General features: G+C 36.9%; 1 protein-coding gene and 1 pseudogene across 1 annotated transcript; both read right to left on the bottom strand.

Annotated features, from left to right (window-relative positions):
- Positions 1-1,933: 1,933 nt before the first annotated feature.
- Positions 1,934-6,732, bottom strand: SLITRK1 (SLIT and NTRK like family member 1). Its single transcript, XM_002915363.4, has 2 exons — positions 6,287-6,732; positions 1,934-5,778 (listed from the first exon to the last, which is right to left on the bottom strand). Exon 2 carries the CDS (start codon positions 5,723-5,725, stop codon positions 3,635-3,637), a length of 2,091 nt encoding a protein of 696 aa, XP_002915409.2. The 5' UTR covers positions 5,726-5,778; positions 6,287-6,732; the 3' UTR covers positions 1,934-3,634.
- Positions 6,197-19,260, bottom strand: part of LOC109489017 — a 101,393-nt pseudogene continuing 88,329 nt past the window's right edge.

Raw genomic sequence — 19,260 nt, forward strand, 5'->3', positions numbered from 1 at the left:
AACAAGATATCTCAACTAGTGCACGTGGCAGCTACAGGTATATGAAAATTTCACACAAAGACAACAAAAATTGGCTAGGCACTTCTACATGAAAGTTATGTGCTAAGACTATATATGTATAATGTATCCTGTAAACTAAACTAATGCATAATATATATCACTTTAAAGCAAACTAATGTATATGGTTATATATTAGTTTATATCTATATAATTGTGACAGATTCTTTATCAAAATAAAAAAAATTCTCTAAATAACGAATGTTCTTTTACAGTAAATCATCGTTTATGTTTTCTACATGGATTTTTAAACTTATATTAGTGTTTCTTAAAATATTTGATAATTCTAATATTTTTAGAATCAATAGATAATTTAATGATTTGAATATCTATAATTCATAAATGTATACAGCAATTCATCTTCTTTTCTTATATGTTGCCTTTTTATACATTTTTGGAGAACACATTAAAGTTATCCCCTTTAAATGCAGGGCAATTTTCTTTTGCTGAAGACATATTGGAAATGTAATGGGCTACCAATACATACTCAATTAAGAAGATATAACTTGGGTTTTTGATTTGTTATAAAGTATTTTTACAGCTATATGTATTTTTTAAGGGTGCTCTTCTTTAAGAGTTTATCCTGCTAATACATATGACCATGCCATTCAAACAATAAGGTTTTGTAGTATGAGGAAATTGGGTTTAAAATATTGCTCCAGTATCTACCAGTTATGATATGAGTTATTGCTTACTCTCCTTAAGCCTCAATTTTCTCATCCATATAATGGAAAGAGCAATATTGTATTAAATTATTCTGCATTTGTAAGGGTTAAATTAAATAATTATATAAACCATTTAGCCCACACCTGGCACATGATAACCACTAAAAGTTGTTAAAGCTACTATTTGAAAAACAAGTTTACTCTTTAAACTTTGTCCTCTATATCATAATTTATTTTTAATTAGTATGAAGAAAACTTTTTGCCCCAATGAACGTCTTCTAGAAATTCTAGTTTCCTTACTTACTCATGTCTTAGTTTTAAAAATTACTATTATGCCTCACTAGATATCTTAAAAGTATCACTTCTCACCAGAGATGTAGAATATCAACCATCTTTTCTTTTCCTTCTTAAGGTTATAATATTGTTGAATATGACTCTTCCCCTCCTCCAACTTTTCCATTACAAGTAAATCTGTTGATTGTTTACAGGGAACCCAGTTGTACTTTCAAAAAAAAAAAATTAAGGCCTTCTTTAGAAAAATAAACAACCCATAATATTTGTCAGAGGATAGTAAATTCCAATTTTATCACTATGAAGTGCACTCCACAAACAAAAGAATCAAGAGAGAAAATGATGAATGGCCTTAAGTATAGTCATAGTTTATAATAAAGATTTTATTTAAAAACCGTTAAAATAAATAATACATACTCCAGAACATCACTGTTCTGGGAAATTATTTCTGTTTAAAATATGAATTCCAGAAGGCAAATCTTACTACTACTGCTCTGGGGGATTTTATTAGCTGATTTACAACTATATATATTATATGTATATATTATATATATATATATATATATTTTAAATCTGAGATCTGCAGTCTTTTAACATACTTCTCCAGGGTGGATATGTGGTGGAATGAGGACCCCCATCAATATGTGTAGTTTTGTTTGCTTTTTGTTCTTTAACTGCTGATAAAATAGACTGCTTAGAAATCCCAGAGGATATGATTGAGGCCAGGTTACATTGGCTCATAAAATTCAAACAGTTCAATGCTTTTCTTGTTAATTACTAGGCCACAACCAGAAATCCGAATGATGGGAAAGAAACACTTCTTTAGGATAATGATTGATTTCCATAAAGATGAATGCTTTAACAAATTTCAGTATGCAGTTGTTGGGGCGGGGAGGGTGGGTGGGCACTAATTAGTTTTACCGTTTTCAGCAGATGTTGAATTCAAAACGCCAGCAGCATCTCAAATGCCAGTCATTAGGGCTGTCTTTCATCGAAGAGTGCTGACCAATGAAATCTCCACTCTGTTTAATGAGACCGATCTTGGCAGAGTCAATTAAATCAAATCTCTACTAACATCCTTAATATATCTGCAGTGTGTGCAGCAGCAGGCAGAAGCAGCAGCGAGGGATTTCCAGTATTAATAAAGGGATTCACTGCTGCATCAGGAGAGGGGGGAAAAAGGGGGGTGGGGGAGGGTGTGTTGGGGAAGACCTTACTTTACCGACAGGGGAAAGCTGGAAAAGCCCGGGTAGGGATGGAGGAGGGCAGCTACGTAAAGGATAAAAGGCTAAGTAAAAAGATTAGAGAGAGAGCCTTGATATAGCTTTAGAAGGGTAGAAGGGATCCACCCCCAGCCACCCCAACCCCCGTCCCTTCCACCGCAAATCCAATTTACCAGTTGCGTGAAGCTGGAAAAATGTAACGACCCAGAGTTGAAAACATTTTCACTTTAATACTGAAAAAATATGCCATTATAAAATCCTCGAATAGAATTAGTAAGTTTCACGTGCTTCCTCGGTTCTTTTTTTCCTACTGTATAAGTAAGATTTACACCAGCACAGAATTGCTACCATAAGATCGCAGCCTAAGCACTAGAATGACATTAATTGGTCATGCTTAACTGCCTCAAATTTTTTTTTAATAATTACACTGATACTATAATAGAAATCATGGGTACTTATTTTACATTCAGATGGAAGGCATTATTGGATATGTATAGAAAAATATTCCCCCTCAAAAAAAAAAAAATAAAACATCACCACCAAAATAAAAGAAAGAACCCAAAACAACCCATAAAAACTTCGCTCAGCAAAATACATTTTAACTCATAAAATGGACTGATGATTAGCCATGCAAATGTCTTAAATAAAACCTTTACATTTTTTTCACAGTAAACGTACGTACGCTCTGAACTGCCTACCGATCACAAATAATGGCGAAATGGCACTTTCTGATTATACTGTTTTGTTTATAGAAAGTTTGATACGATGGGACTTATCAGGTAAGAGGGTGGGTGCTGTGAACGTGACGCCGTCTCCAGTCGCCAAGGAGGGCAGCGTCCCTGGAGCGCGTGGTTTCCATGCGAGCCATGCAGCACTTTTTGTTTTTGTCAGAAGTCAAAGTTATTTATTTACAATACATTCATGCCTTCGTGCAACTGCCCGTCCCTGCATAGCCAACAGGGAGCCATCACGCCCCCCTCCTCACGGGGCTAATCCACAGGGGAAAAATAGATAATCTATCTCTCTATATAGATGTGGGTATATGTATATATGTATGGGACCGCGGCAGCCATCCCCATCAGCTCCACCGCAGAGGGCTACTTCTTTGAGCAGGGCCCCTGCTGGGTTTTATCAAAAGGAGCTCGCAGCAAAGAGCGATTTGGCAGCGGTCTTCGAGCTCGCCACAGTCTGCTCTTTGTTTCCGGGAGGGAGCTAAGGGGTCAAATCCTCTCACTGGAGCGAGTTCATAGTTATTTATTTACTTATGTCCATAAAGCCTTGAGGCGTGCAGGACTTGGGTCTGGGCTCCTCTGACCCCTGGGATGACAGCGGGGTGGGGACAGGGTGTTGGTGGGGGGCATCGCCTTTCCGCTCCCCCGCTCTACCCCAGTTGGGATCTTAGTCTGAGAGCGAGTGAGAGCCACAGTCATATACTCTGTGGGCCCCATCTGCGTTGTAAGGCCCATTGTGCCAGTAGGAAGAGTCACAGACTGTCTGTAGGGAATTAATTTCGGACGCCGAGGAGTTGGCGTCCCTTCTCTTAGATCGTTTTCTATTCCTCAGGATAAACACGAGCATGCCCACTACAGTGAAGGCGGAGGTGACAAACACCAGCAGCAGTCCCGGGACCAACACGGAGATGGACACCCTGCTGGTGTCTAGATAGGAGTTGGAGTGCGTCCCGGTCTCCGCCAACCCAGTGCTGTTTTTACTGTGCGAAGTTAACGTGGGCGAGATCCTCGCGTACAGCTGGGGGCAGATCTCGTCATTGGAGAGGAGCATGAAATCCTTCCTAAAGAAGTTCACTGGCGTCTCACACTTGAGGTCGCTCATCAGCACTTCGGAACCCAGGCGTTCTGCCCATTGCTTAAAAGGCACAATGGTGCAAGAGCACTCCCACGGGTTTCCGTGCAGGTCTATCTGGATGATGGAGGTTAGCTGGTCCAGCACCCCTGCCACCGGAAGGTACATGAAGTAATTGTTGTGCAGGCTGAGCTTAGAGAGCGAGACCCCAGCGAACACGTCCACGGGTAGGGACCTCAGCAAGTTGTTGTTGAGAATGAGGATCCTCAGTTTGGGCATGGCATTGAAAGTGCCAGGAAGGATGAGCTGGATTGCATTGTACTCCACGTTCAGGTACTCGAGGTTTTGCAGCCCGGCGAATTTCTCCCGGGACAGCGTGTCCAGGTAGTTGCTATCCATATACAGCCACCTGAGGTCCAAAAGGTTCTTAAAAGTGTTGTTCTCTACGGTAGCAATGTTATTGTTGCCCAGATCTAACAGAATGAGATTCTTGTAATCCACAAAGTGCGATTTTCGGATGCTATGTATCTTATTATCTCGAAGGAAAAGCTCCTGCACGTTGGAGAGTTTGGGCTTCAAATCAGCCAAACTGCTCACGTTCCGGTTGTTGCAGTTCATCTTTAAACCCGACCCTGGGATGTGGTCGCAGCTGCAGCCCCCAGGGCAGGGCAAGCCGTTGGCTGGGGGTTTGTTTCTGGCGCTGCCGGTCGCTATCGCAGCAGTGGGTCTTATTTTGATCTGCCAGTTGCCTGGGATCTTTGTACCTCCATTTGGAGCAGACCCTGGGGTGGCATGATCCTCTTGCCCATTTGTCTTGAAAGGAGTTGGCAGGGGGCCAGGAGCGAAGGTCTCTTCCTGGGCAGGGGGTGCCGGGAGACTGGAATCCACTCGGTTTTTCAAAGGACACAAGTCCTGTTCTGTGGTTTCATTGAGGTCTTTCCCCTGCAGTCTGGTGGGGGCTTCACAGACAACTCTGCCGATCAGAGCATTTTTGGGAATATTTTCCAGCCATTCTTTCAGGGAGAGGAGATCACAGGTGCAGTCCCACGGGTTATCCTCTAGCAGAATCTCGGCAATGCCAGGGATTTGCTCCAAGACTTCCTCATAGGGCAGTGTTTTCAGCCTGTTTCCCCGGAGGTCGAGGTGGGTGATGGGCACATACTGGAACACATTGGCAGGTAGGGTGCTGATGAGATTGTCATTTAAAATGAGTACCTCCAGCTTGTTCAAGTCCTGGAAGGCCCCGGGGTCTATATCCCGTAATAAATTAAAATCAGCCTGGAGGTATTCCAGATCGTCCAGCCCCAGAAAAGTCTGCTTTCGAAAAGACTTGATCTTGTTGTTGTTGATGTGCAGCCTTTTCACCAGCTGCAGCCCCAGAAAAGCCCCAGGAACGATTTCATGCAAGCCATTGTTTTCCATGTGCAAACTAACCGCATTATAAAAGTTAGCAAACTCATTAGGGAAAAGTCGAGTGAGGGAATTACCATGCAGAAATAGATGGTAAAACTGGGAAGTCGGGGCTGTGAAACGCTGCAGACTTGTAAAGCCCTTTTTTTCACAGTCTACGTGTAGGTCCCCTTCTATCTCATTGCAGGAACAGATCTTCTCTTTACAAACGTCCCCTGTAACGTTTCCAGCGGCAAAACAAAGAGACGTCTCCAGCAACAGAATCCAAAGCAGCATTTTTAAAGCGAGCAATTCATCCCCGATCTCATCACAAAGTAACAGCGACCATCCTGCTCGCCACAGACACAATTCAAGTTCATTTAGTGCTCCAATGTCCGAACCCAGGGAAGGAGAAGGAAAGGGTTTGGGGGGGTGGGGGTGGATTCCTTCCTCCCTAACCCCCCCGCACTGCAACAACCCAGGCGCCAGTCAATAATTATATCCACAGACTATTCAGGCACGTAGTGCAAGGCAAGCAAAAAAAAAAAAAAAAAAAAAAAAAAAAAAAAAAAAAAAAAAAAAAAGGAAAAAAAGAGGAAGAAAAGAAGAAAGAGAAAGAAAAAAAAAGTAGAAAAAAATAACCCCACTCCCCCTCAACCCTTTAAAAATTACCAAAGAAGTTAAATATATACATATAAATGAAAACTACACCCTTACAGAACCTGGTCTACTGGTCCTCACTAATCAGGAAAGGAACAATGCTAGTAATTAGAAGCAAGTGCATGTTAGAGAAACAAGCAGAGGGTTTGCAGCGTAGTACAGGCGCACTGCCTGTGCATAGCTGTGCGTCGGACTGACCTTGCCTCTCTGATACAAAGCAGGGTTTTCGGCGGCTTCGGTAGCTGAGGCGGCTGATGGAGTTCTTGCTGTGGCTGCAGGTTGCCCAGAAGTCCCCCCGAGGTGCTGTCCAGTCCCCCCGGTGCTGAAATCACGCCCGACCGAAGAACTCACGCTGCCGAGCCAATGGCGCTGGAAATTTTCCGCAATCGCTGCGTTTTGTAGCTGTCCATCCTTTTCCTTTCCTTCCCTTCGGTCCTCTTCAGCTTTTTTTCTGGGCTCCGGCTCTCGGTTACTAGCTCTTCTTTTCTTTTTCTCCTCTTTATTCTGCTCTTTCGGAATTACGTGGAGGGGGCGGAGGGCGGGGGGCGAGTTGTCTGAGGGAGGGAGAGAGCGCGAGAATGGGGAGGGGGGGGTAGAAGAGAGTTGCTAAGAAGCTCTGCTTGTTCCAGCCTGGTGCACTCTGAAAGATCTGACACCCTCTGCTGATCTGCAGTAGCAAAAATCCATCTGGTGAGGGAATGCTGAAGGAAAAAAAAAAATCAATCCACGTACAGGGCAAGCGTTAAAAATGTGGGCATTAAATGCTGTCGATCCACATAGACGCTTATTTTAAATGGATTATTTCATTCTTTTTGCGTGCCGAAAACTTTACCCTTTCCTTTCCTTAACGACCTCACAGCCCCCACTACCTCCAGCGTTTGGAAAGGAGTGCTTTTAAAACATTTATTTCCCAATGGCTTGAATAAAATTAGTGTCAGGGTGTCAAGCGAACAGCAATTTGAGGTAATTATACTGCACGCCATTTTCATGGGTGCTTTAAATGCATTTCTTCCGTCTCTGCAGTACAGCGTTTTATGCTATTTGATGTCTTTGAAATTTTTTTTGGCATGTTGAAAGTGGCTATTTGGAACATACAGTCATATCATATATATTATTACATATGATATTATATATCATATATATTAAATATATAACTGGGTATGAATTTTTTGTTGCATGGTATATAATTTAGGCACATACTTTTTCTTTTTTAAACTTGGTATAGAATTTTAGTCAATTTGGTCGTTGAGAGTTAGGTTTCTCTGATGATATTTCTTGAATGTTATTTAAGTCTGCAGGGTGCAAATACAATGCACGCTTGCGTCTTTGATTCCAGACCTGAGAAAGCTTTCACTGAAAACCGGAAAAGGAGGGAGGGAGCAGGAAAAAAATCCCAGTATGATTCGTGAGTGCTCTTAAATACCCACTAGCAGACTGGCACACGCACCCACACACACATACACACACACTCATACACACTCACAAAGTTTCTGAATCCATATGGGCGAATTTAAAACACTTACAAGTAAATAACCAGTTGCATTTTGAGAGAGAGAGAGAGGGAGGGAAAAAGAGGGAGAGAGAGAGAGAGTGGGAGAGAGAGAGAAACCGCTGTTTTCTAAGGTCCTGTGTGAATGTTATCTGCAGGTAGTGCGCAGTTTCTCTTCTCTGGGTCACTGGCGCTGGTGGAACACCCAGCTAGGACTTTTCCCAGAGAAGAAATCATCTGGTTCCTCAAACTTAGATGGAGCTTATAAAAACCAAGTTCTAAAAACATCTGAGAAGGGAGAGAATGTGAGAATGCTGTTTGTTGGAAAAGTCAGCTGTTCTGCTGACTTTTCTTAACAGAGTTGACACCTTTTCCATCAATATATTCTAAAAATTGTGTGCATGATTTTAGGGTTTAAATTTATAGGATATTATTATTATTATTTCCTTTTTTCAGTAGAAGCAGAAATATGTTTACATTAGTTTCTCTTTTAATTAGTTGGACACATTTGGACAGCTGTTAATATGCCCGCTAATAATCTGAGTAAAAGATTCAAAATTCAAAGATGAGTGCATTTTGAAAAGGCTAGAGAGTTAAAGAATTCCAGGAAGGACTAGGGATGAGGAAATTCAGGGAAGTATAGAATTTTTTTTCCCTGGGTTCAGAAGCTAATTCTTGGGGGAGGCAGTTTTCATATCTGTATGTAATATTTTCATATAATCAAATGTGTTGTGTTCTGGTGAAATTCAGTGGGAGGGCATGGATGAAGGTTCAGTTTGGTTGAGAGAGAGAGAGAGAGAGAGGCCTTTTTCAGACAACCTGTTACACTTCTAAAACAATTTGGTTCTTATTTCATTTAACCCATGACCACATGTAGAAAGAGAAAGAGCTTAATCTGAAACCATTTCACAGAAAAACTGCTCTGCAGTTGAGAAGTGCAGATGTGCAGGAGGAGTTAAACTGAATGGAAGGATATTTCTGCATCTTTGTAATAGGACTCAGGTCTGAAACTTCTTGGCCCCAGAAACCACCCTGTGAAAGAAGGCAGCCTCATGCAGTGTCTGTGATTGATAGGGGTAGGCAAAGCTCTGAAGGAGAGACAGAAAAATGCTCCCTGTTTAGAAAGAAAAATATTGATGGCAATCATCTAAAATCATACTATTAAACGTAATTGGTTACTTATTTATTTAACTTGCTGAATAAAGTATTTATTCAAAGAACATATTTCAGTTGATTTTAAATGAACAGAATTGAGGTAACAAGCAATTGATATTCAGATTTCATCCTTCCCCCACCCATTAAACTTTTTATCTCTGTCCCCTGATTGCTTCTTGCCTCTCAAAGCACCCATCACATTAGAAATTTTACATCAGGATTTTCCTATTTTGATATGTTACAATCTTTTTTCCCCAATTTTATTCTCCTCAAATAGTTTACTATCTTTGCACTCTAAGAAAAAGCATGTGGTAGGGCCAGATGAGCAACCAAAACTCAGAAGAAAATAGTAAGGTAATATAACCTATATGAAGATATTCAATACAAAATTGCAAGAAAGAATATAGACACACATGTAGTTCAGTTGAACATGCATCCTCATTAATGAGCCAACAAAGTTTTTCTTAAAAAAATTATTTTCATAATAAATGTATTTCAGAGAAATAAAGCAGTCTAGAATAGTATATCCAACACTCCAAAGGCTAACTCTTCAAGTATAACAGTAAATTTCTTGGTAGGAAATAAAAAAATATGGCAATGTGTATGCAATCTAAACATTTCTAATGCCTTAGGGGAACATTTCTTAGGCATGAACTCTTTTTAAAAGGGTTCTACTATATCTATTTGAGCTCAAGTGAACTACTTGAATTGCTTTGCCTCTCATAGCAGATGATCTCAGGAGCCTGAGATAAAGGATACTCCAGATGATGATGAGAATTGATAATATTTGCTCAGGGCTGTAGTTTTGTTTCTGGGCTGTGGCCAGAAGGATTTCAATTGTATCATTAAATGTTCACATTTTCTTATTCTTCCTCAAACAGGTTCATCTCTCAAGTGACAAAAGTTAGATGTACATATCATGGGATCATTAAGATTAAAAATAGAATTATCAGTTTATTATCTATTTCCCCCAAGTGGCATCAAATTTCCAGATGTTTCCATATGTGCACTACATATTTAAGATGGAAGAGTAGGAAACATAACCAACATTAATTTATTTTCATTCTTAATTTATTCTGCACAATAATTTTAAAAGTATTCAGTTTTGATTTTTAATTTTAAAAGAAATACTTTTTTATTTAAGAAACACAGAATTATATATAGGAAGCCCATCTTTAGCCTTCTCTTATCCATGTTTTTTATTCCAGAGGGAACTACTGAAAACTTGTGTATAGTGATTTTGATACTATTATTCTATTTTATCGATGTGGAAACTGAAACTGAGGAGTATTGAGTAATTTACCAAGATTGGATAACACTAGTTGACTTTGCCAAAAGTAACAAAGCTACACACTAATGAGCTAAACTTTTATTCGCACTCCTAAGTCCTTATTTGCTCTGAATGCTGTTACTTTAGTTAATCTTTCCATGGGTCAGTTTCCTTACTAGTAAATTAATTCACTGAAGTGAATTTTTGGTCCCTTCAGGTTCTTTTTTCTGAGTCCAAAATCTTTAAAAATAATTTCAGAAAAGCCCCAGTGTCTCTTGCTTCCTTAGACTTTTCACATTTGGACTTGGGATGTTATATTAATGTATTTGCATATTCACTAGGGCTTGAAACCAAGAATGAATGTAATAAGCACTGTAGAATAGAATTTACTAGTACTGAGTTTAATCTACTACTATACTTTACTATATTTCACAAGATAAAGGGTTGTTGAAATTCTTCTTTCTGTGATAATAACTGTAAAGTAAGAGATGAGAATATAAGTCAATTACACCTGTAAACTAACATGCTTAGAATGTAAGGTTTCCACCTATTTTTTTACATTTTCCTTTTGTATGACTGTAAATAATTTTCTAGGAGTGGAGTACCAAGATAATTATCACATTACATGACTTTTAAAGGCAAAACCATAAAATATATTTTGAAAATATTTTTTTGTAGTTGCTTGTCAAAATGTAGCTTTTATTTATAATGAAATAAATAGCAAACTAAGTAAAACACATAAAAATACTTTTACAGGGGCGCGTGACTGGCTCAGTTGGTTAAGCAGCTGACTCTTGATTTCTGCTCAGATCAAGATCTCAGGGTGGTGATATGGAGCCCCTACCCTGGGCTCCATGCTGGGCATGGAGCTGCTTAAGATTCTCTCTCTCCCTCCCCCTTTGTCCCTTCCCTATCCCCTGCACTTGTGCAAACGAGCTCTCTCTCTCTCTCTCCCTCAAAACACAAGTTTTCACAATTTTGCTTGTGTCCTGAAGTGTCATTTTTTCACATTTCTATTACTTTATTACTGCTTTGGGTCATATGTTTGGCTATCTTTGATTGGAACTGATTTTCTCATGAAGTCTCATTGTCTAATAAAACTTGTATGAATCACTATTTGGGACATATTGGGGAGAACACTGATCAAAAATATAAATTTGTATATAGGAAAATTCTAATTTTTTCTTTTTTTTAATTTAACATAAATGAAGCAACCAAAGGTCTGCCTGAAAAGGGTAACACTCCAGGTATATGCGGTTGACTCTTGAAAAACCCTTTGCACAGTTGAAAATCCTTGTATAACTTTTGACTCCTCCAAAACTTAACTACTAATAGGTTACTATTGACCAGACAACTTACCAATAACATAGTTGATTAACACATATTCTGTATATTATATGTATTTTATACTGTACCTTACTGTAAAGTAAGATAGAGAAAAGAAAATGTTATTAAGAAAACCATAAAGACGAGAAAAAACGTTTATAATAATATGGTGTATCTAACATAAGAAATCTGTCTAATGGTGGGACATGCAGTTCAAACCCAGGTTGTTCAAGACTCAACTGTACTACACTATGTACTATACTACAACGAAATGAGAACACATATTTGTACAATTGCTTATATTAATTGGTGCTTAAATATAATCTGTTAATAATTGTTAAAAAACAAAATTCAACTGAGTAAATTTTAAAGATCTTACTGGCTTTACTCAAGGATTCATGAATTGTGCAGCATTCTAGCCAGCAGACAGTGAAGTGTTCTGAGTAGCTGTACAAAATGAAAGACTTTTATAGGCAGAAGGGAGCAGGAACAAGGAAATTATACTAGCAAAAATCAGATTGGTTGTGACAAGGTCACTTTTCTTCAGGGCATGGCAGGAGTCTCTTGGGCAGATTACCTCACTAGTGGTGATTCAAGATTCCACTTCTGGGAGAGCTAAAACTAAGTAAGTTTTAGTTTGGTGATGCCAGGCTTAGCATAAGCAACTCCATTTTGGGTCTGTTTTTTTGTTTGTTGTTTTGTTTTTAACAGAACTTATTCTACTTTTTAAAATTTGTCTTACAAGACCCTGCAGATAATTACTCATAGAAAAATAATTCTGTTTTTGCTTCCTACAACGAATGTATTACGTTTTTTTAGATAAAGCAATACATGTTACTTGTATAGATTTTAGAAAACACTGAAAACAACAGCAAAAATATAAAATAAAATCTACAGAATTCTAACCTCCAGAAATTATTATAAACATACACACATATATTTTGCAATATACTTTTTGCACTTCACATTTATTTGTGAACATTTGCATTGTTATTAAACAACCACTGCTACATTATATTAGAGGCTGAATTCCTTTGTATGACATAGAATAATTCTTTGAACTAATGTCACATTGTTGGTTATTTAGTTCTTACTAAAATTTTTGCTTTCATAAGTAATCCTGCAAAGAACAACCTTTGCACAAATCACTGTGAGCATTATTTTTTATCTTCTTATTACAGATTTCCTAGAAGTAGCATTGCCAGGTCAAAGTATAGGAAAAATATTAAGACTTCTGATGCAAAATGACAAGCTGCCTACTCAAAAATCTTACCAATTTATATTCTACCAGCAGTAGATGAGACTTGCTATTTTCTTAACCCCCTGCCGACACTACTTATTACTATTTAAAATATTTTCCAATCAGTTCGGTACTTTTAAAGTGAAGCCAATGCTGACCCATTTACTTGAGCAAATAATTTTCAATTTATGATTACTTACTGAATATATTGTTTTCCTTCTTCATTCTTATTCAAGTTTTAACATATATTTTAGCTTAAAATTACTTCTGTGAGTCCTTTCCAGACCAAGCCACCTACATATCTGAGTCCCTTTCATCTTAATGGATTGAGTAAAATAACTAGTAAGTTGTGTATTCTTTTAAAAATTGTTTGTAACATTGATTCCTCACTAAAATGTAATATTCTTGAAGACAGAGATCAAACCCCTTTATATTTTTATATCCTGTCACCTAACAGAGTATTGGGCACATAATACATATGGTATGTACACTCCATCAGTGAAATAAAGCAGTATGCGAATTAGTGATAAATTGAGTGGGACAGATCATAAGAGTTAGAAAGCTCAGAGACAGGATTAATTCACAAACTAGTTACCTGGGAAAGAGATACAATCTGTAAATTATTTAGGTACATTTTTAGGATTCATGTTTTCCATGCATTATGTGCACTTTATATATTTTTTCCTGGATTATCATGCATATATTTATGAAATTCTTTTATTCTCTAGAAAATGAGTTTCTAACCTACATTTTGTGTATCCCATAAGAGTTAGCACAGTACCATGCACCTGCTTGACAACAAATAAATGTGTGATGATGCTAATGATAGGGACGCATTGCTGCTTTTGCAAGAGGAAGTGGATTGTGAAATTAGCTGTTGTGAACATAAAAGATTTAAAAAATCATGAAAGTCTGTAGACCCAGTGAGGTTAACTTTTCGGGTTATCGATTGGATTTTAAAAATATATAAAAACAAAAGTGTTATTTGCTATTCTGTTAGTCTTTTCAGAGTTATGGCAAATCTTAAAGAGCTAAATTGTCTTTTTTTCCTCCTATTTTCTTTTACAAAATCTTTTCTTTCTTTATCTCTCTCCTTGACCCACTAGTTTTGTTATTATTTTGTCATATACATTACTATGTCTTCCTTGGGACTTATTTCAGGACAAATTTGACTATCTGTCTTATAAGTGTTTATATAATGTCAAGATGATACACCATTTAAAAAATGTATTATATACATACTCTGTTTCATCAGTTTTCAAAAAAAGTGTTAAAATCACTAATTTATTTTCACACACACAGGTGCACACTAGCCACACACAAACATGTTTACACTACAAGCATAATATATCATTTTATACGTACTGTATGCAAAACCAGAATGCAAAACTGTGAGATGGACAATGCCACAACTTATATTTCACCCTTGATTCTTGGTACACAGTATCTTGATCCAGAGAAATAAATGTCTAAAGGCAGAATCACATGCGCTATTGCAGACCAGGTAGAGAGATGCATTTAACAGTGGTGGATGCCTTTTTGTTATGACCATTAAACTATATCATGTAGATGGCTAGTGTCTAATCAGATGGCTAGTGTTTAATTAAAGGGGCTGATAAAAAAAGTCAACAGTCTGCACAAGCACTATGTATTAGTAACTAATTTTAATTTCAATATTATGAAAAATGGAAATCCTATAGGGCATTTGAATTTCCCAAGGAAAAAGGATTAAATATTATTTATTAAACTAGAAAACATCTTATTTTCTAATCAGTTGGAATTGGCAGTTTCTACATTTATGGCAACTATTAGGCTGTGAAAAAGCATTGTCTCACATGAGCAGTTGCCAGAGCAGTGAAAATATCGGGGGCTTTGGCATCAAACTCAGGAAATCATACTTGGCTGTACACTGTGCTTATGGGGGAATCTCTCACTCCATTCCTAATACTAGTCAATTTCCCACCTTTTAAGTCTCTTATATGGAGATAAACCATATATATTATCATAAGTGATAAAAACATTAGACACCCATTTTTCCAGCTCTCCTGGTAGCTAGGGCAGATCATATGACTTGGTCTAGCCAATCAGACTCATGTGTCTGGATTTTGAAATTAGACCTTTTGACACATGGGAAAAGAAATGGAAGGATTACCTCTGGCTGCGGTAGCAAAGGCAATAATGAGCATATCCAGCATAGCTGTAGCCGGGGACTTCTCAGGGTCCAGGGCTGAGGAAGGAGTTGTTGCAAGTTTTTTGCTGCTGGTTAGAGCATCGGCAGCACCATCCTCAGCAGAGAACTGCTATGGCACAATTTCAACCAATTTTGATTATGGGGCCACTTTCCTTCCCGTTCACATACCCAACTTGGTTCTCTGATCTTTCCAGAGATTCTGGGAGCTACTCAGTTACCTTTCTCTAAGGGGCTTTTCTGCTTGAGTGAATCAGGAAATCAGACTGATCTGAAGTGGGAATAAAGTGACTAACTATGCCTTCTTATTTTTCCAGGAAAATCCTGGTTTCTGCTGGTTGTTCCCCCCAAATTCTACCAAGCCTTTTTTCTAATGTTCATTTATCAAAGATAATTGTACAAAAAAGTAGGTAATTTGTGGCTATTTTTGAGACAATGATGGTTCAGCATTTCAGAATATGATCCTGCAGACATGCAGAACACAAATTTATAGTTTGTAATCATGTTTGAAAACCCACAGTGTCACTTCCAGAGTGAAATGGAAGAATAAGGCTTTATGACTAGTAGATCTGTTCAGTTTTAACTTTGTTGCCGTTTGGGCATATATTCAATTGTTACATCTCCAGGAGAACCCTAGAAGGTAAGCTGATGTTGGCATATGATGCTGCATGGCTTGCATAATTCCCTTGAGAGAATTTTGTTATTTCTCATTCTACTTGTGTCCTTGCAGCTAGGCTAACTACCTCCATTTCTGTTTCTTCCTGAACAAGCACCTCTATTACAGCCACTTATTAAGCATTCAATGCTTATACTCAATTTCCAAAATTATTTCAAGCTTAAATTCATATCTAAATCACAGTGAGGTATTTCCTTTCCTGGAATATTTTGCTTTGTCCAAAGCCTTTGTCCTCTAAGGCTATCATGAAGCATAGGATGTGATGTCATATCTAGTATCTACTTATATAAGTTAATAAACAAATAAATGTACATATACATATATATACACAAATATAGGTATACATGCATACGTTTCTGTGTGTATATATGTTTTCCAAAGTGTGGTTTTGTGTCTCTACTTGGTTGTTTCCAATTAGCATGAATTTTGGAAAAGTGACTAAATTTTCTTTATCATCATTTGTTTTTCAATTAAATTGGAATAACTTATTTTGGAGAACATAAGATTCTGTATAAATAACAGACAATTTCTTGTTGAGGATTTTGGCGTCCATATTCATTAGGGAAATCAGTCTGTAATTCTCCTTTTTGATGGGGTCTTTGCTTGGTTTGGGGATCAAGGTAATATTGGCCTCATAGCATGAGTTTGGTAGCTTTCCTTCTGTTTCTATTTTTTGAAATAGCTTTAGGAATAGGTATTATTTCTTCTTTGAATGTTTGGTAGAACTCCCCAGGAAAACTGTCCGGGCCTGGAGTTTTGTTATTTGGAAGGTTGTTTATCACTGACTCAATCTCTTCATAATTAATTGGCCTGTTTAAAAAATCAATTTTTTCCTATTTCAGTCTTGGTAGTTTATAGGTTTCCAGGAAGGCCTCCATCTCTTCCAGATTGCTTAATTTATTGGCATATAGCTGTTGATAAAAGTTTCTAATAATCCTTCCAATTTCTTTGGTGTTGGTTGTGACTTCTCCTTTTTCATTCATAATTTTATTAATTTGGGTCCTTTCTCTATTCTTTTGGAATAATGGACAATTTCTATTCTTGTTTATGTCTTTATAATATTCTCTTCCTGCCTTACTTTTTTTTTTACTTAATCCTCCTCTTTTCAGTATGACATTGCTTGAAATTATGCTAAAAAAACCCATTGATTGGCCTGGAAAATATATCATTGATTATTTCAAATATAATGAAAACCTTTAAATAAAGAAAATTTACTAGTTTAATAGCTATGTCAGAAATGATTGTATTAGATACTTGATTTGCATTTTAAAACTCATACAGTAACTTGTTTTTTTCTTGAATAATTTTTTTTGGTAGAATAGTTTTTAATTAAAGGGGTAGATTTAGCAAAAGTTTATTTTAGAGTAACTGTCTAGAATGCCTTTGTACATAGACATTGATTTTTACATATCACTGTAATTGACCTTAAAGTGCTTGAATTTAGTTGAATTTAGTTTAATTAGTTAGCTTATTTGTAATGTTTATGAATTTCACTATTTTGAATTGTTTATTTGTTAGCATACAACCTGCATAAAAATAATTGTCTTCAAAGAATATGGCTACCACAAATTGTAAATATTGTCTCTTTCATTTAAGAACTAATTTGAAATGAAAATATCTTATTGATAATTATCAAATATTCCACCCCTTTTGAAATTGGAAATAAATATATTAATTAAAACATGACATATTAAAAACATGTAATTTTGCTCATACTTTTAATCCTTTATTTACTTATTGTAATCTAAAAGTATCTAAAAATAAGTAGTGATAATAACTTATTTGAAATTTTCATAGCTGTACTTGTTCTCAGTTCTCATGTTAATAGAATACCTTTAAGAAACGCCCTAGAAGATGATTATTTAGCACAGTATTATTTCTATTTTATTTATAGTTTTACCAGTTCAGCAGAATTTTGTCTTTTGCTTGATAAATTATTTCTAGGTAAACTAAGTATATAGCTTCAAACCCTAAATGACTGGGTTTACACTATTGTTTCTTAACTTTTATTTTTTTCCATTATTGTTTCCCACCCAAAAGCCTTTTAGATTTCTTTTTCTCCTAATCTTGCACCCATGACATTTTCATAACAGAGATTATTCTGTATATCCTGTATCTTCTGTAGCCCTGTGGAGGTTCAAAAACCATTGTAATGTCTAATATTCTGCCACTCCGAATCAATTTTTCCACCTTTGGGTGATATCACCCCCACTGAAAATGTATGGTCTATTCCCAGATTTTACCACTTGTTTAGTAACATATTTACAATTCCTGGTGTTGCTGAAGGCAGACTTGCTGATAGTCACTACCAGCACACAAAGTATGTTAATAGCATTAGGATATGGCACATCACACTTTGTCTCTGAGGTGGTCTTGAAAAATCAAAATCAAATGTCATATTTCAGTGAAATGTTTCAAAGGGAAATCAACTGGATGCAAAATCTGCTTTCCATAAATTATAGTTTGCTTCACAGTTCTTAAACATCTGCAAGCATGTCAATCAAAAGACATGTTGAAATTGCTCTCCCAATCTATGCAAAAAAGAGATTTTTTTCCCTTTTCATTTTAGTCTTATTACAATTAGTATCAGCACACATGTTCTGGCAAATGGTTTGTTGCACTAGCTGCCCTGTTGTCAATGTCAATTATTGATGGAGTCAGGTCTTGTGCTGACCATGCTAGAGGATGGAAAAGCCACTACCCTGGAACCCGACTCCCTCCCTCACCAATGAGAGGAAGAGGAGGGGAGCAAACCAATGGCAGGATAAATGGCCTTATTTTAAAATCTGTTTTTAAAATGCAGTCAATTAAAACACAAAACCATGGACAGCAGTAGGACATGTATATAGTCATAGTTTCTATTTTGCATAATAAGAATCAAATAATTACACTATCTATCTATCTATCTATCTATCTATCTATATATATATCACTGTTATTTGGTAAATGGTCATCAAATCATTTTTTTACATATTAAAAATATTTAAAAGCATAAAAATATAAATAAATTAGAGGTTTTTCTTAATATGGTATCATTTTACTCGGATCTTTGGCTCTGGGTTCTTCTCATTCCGTTTCATTGGATTGGAGGTAATGCAATTACATTTTCTGAAGCAATGTAGGAGTGGTATACAATTGCTATTATCTATAAGATAAATATTAGATCTTCAGATTTGGTGATGATGGAAGCAAAATAAAAATCCAATAACACAGTGCAGAATCAAAGGGAGTTTCACCAAAATTTGAGTTATGCTCCCAGGATAACACATCTATTTCAGATTTGAGTTTTCACACATTAGCTACATCTTCCCAGTGGATCTATTATTGAACAAAGTAATTGTTGCAGTTCAGTGCCCAGGAAGAGTAAGCATAATTCTAATGCACTTTTTAAATTTCCCATGTGTGTATATCAAGTATGATAATGTGGGAGAGCTTGCTATATTCCAAGGTACCGTAAAAATGGGGTCTACTTTGGCTAGATTTTCAACTCCTTGAAAAAAGGGATTGTGTCATGTTTATCTTTGTATTTCCAGCATCTGGCAGAGGGCCTGGCACAGTACAACTGCACAGAGTTAAGCAATTAGTTAATGGCATGTCTGGTTCCACAAAGGATTTGTGGTAGTTTATAGGAAATATATACAATAAAATAGCAAAATCTAGACATATTCGTAGGGAGAAAACAAGTTAATAAAGGCCATCAGGACCTAACCTGCAGACCGTAGGTCCTCAGAGGCATTTTAATTTGGTAATGCATTTGCTCCTGAGTATTATGGTGTCCAAAACAAAATGGATAATAACACTTTTGTTAGTTTATAAGGGCATGCTTAT

This window comes from Ailuropoda melanoleuca, chromosome 7 (assembly GCF_002007445.2).
Source record: "Ailuropoda melanoleuca isolate Jingjing chromosome 7, ASM200744v2, whole genome shotgun sequence".
Taxonomy (NCBI): domain Eukaryota; kingdom Metazoa; phylum Chordata; class Mammalia; order Carnivora; family Ursidae; genus Ailuropoda; species Ailuropoda melanoleuca.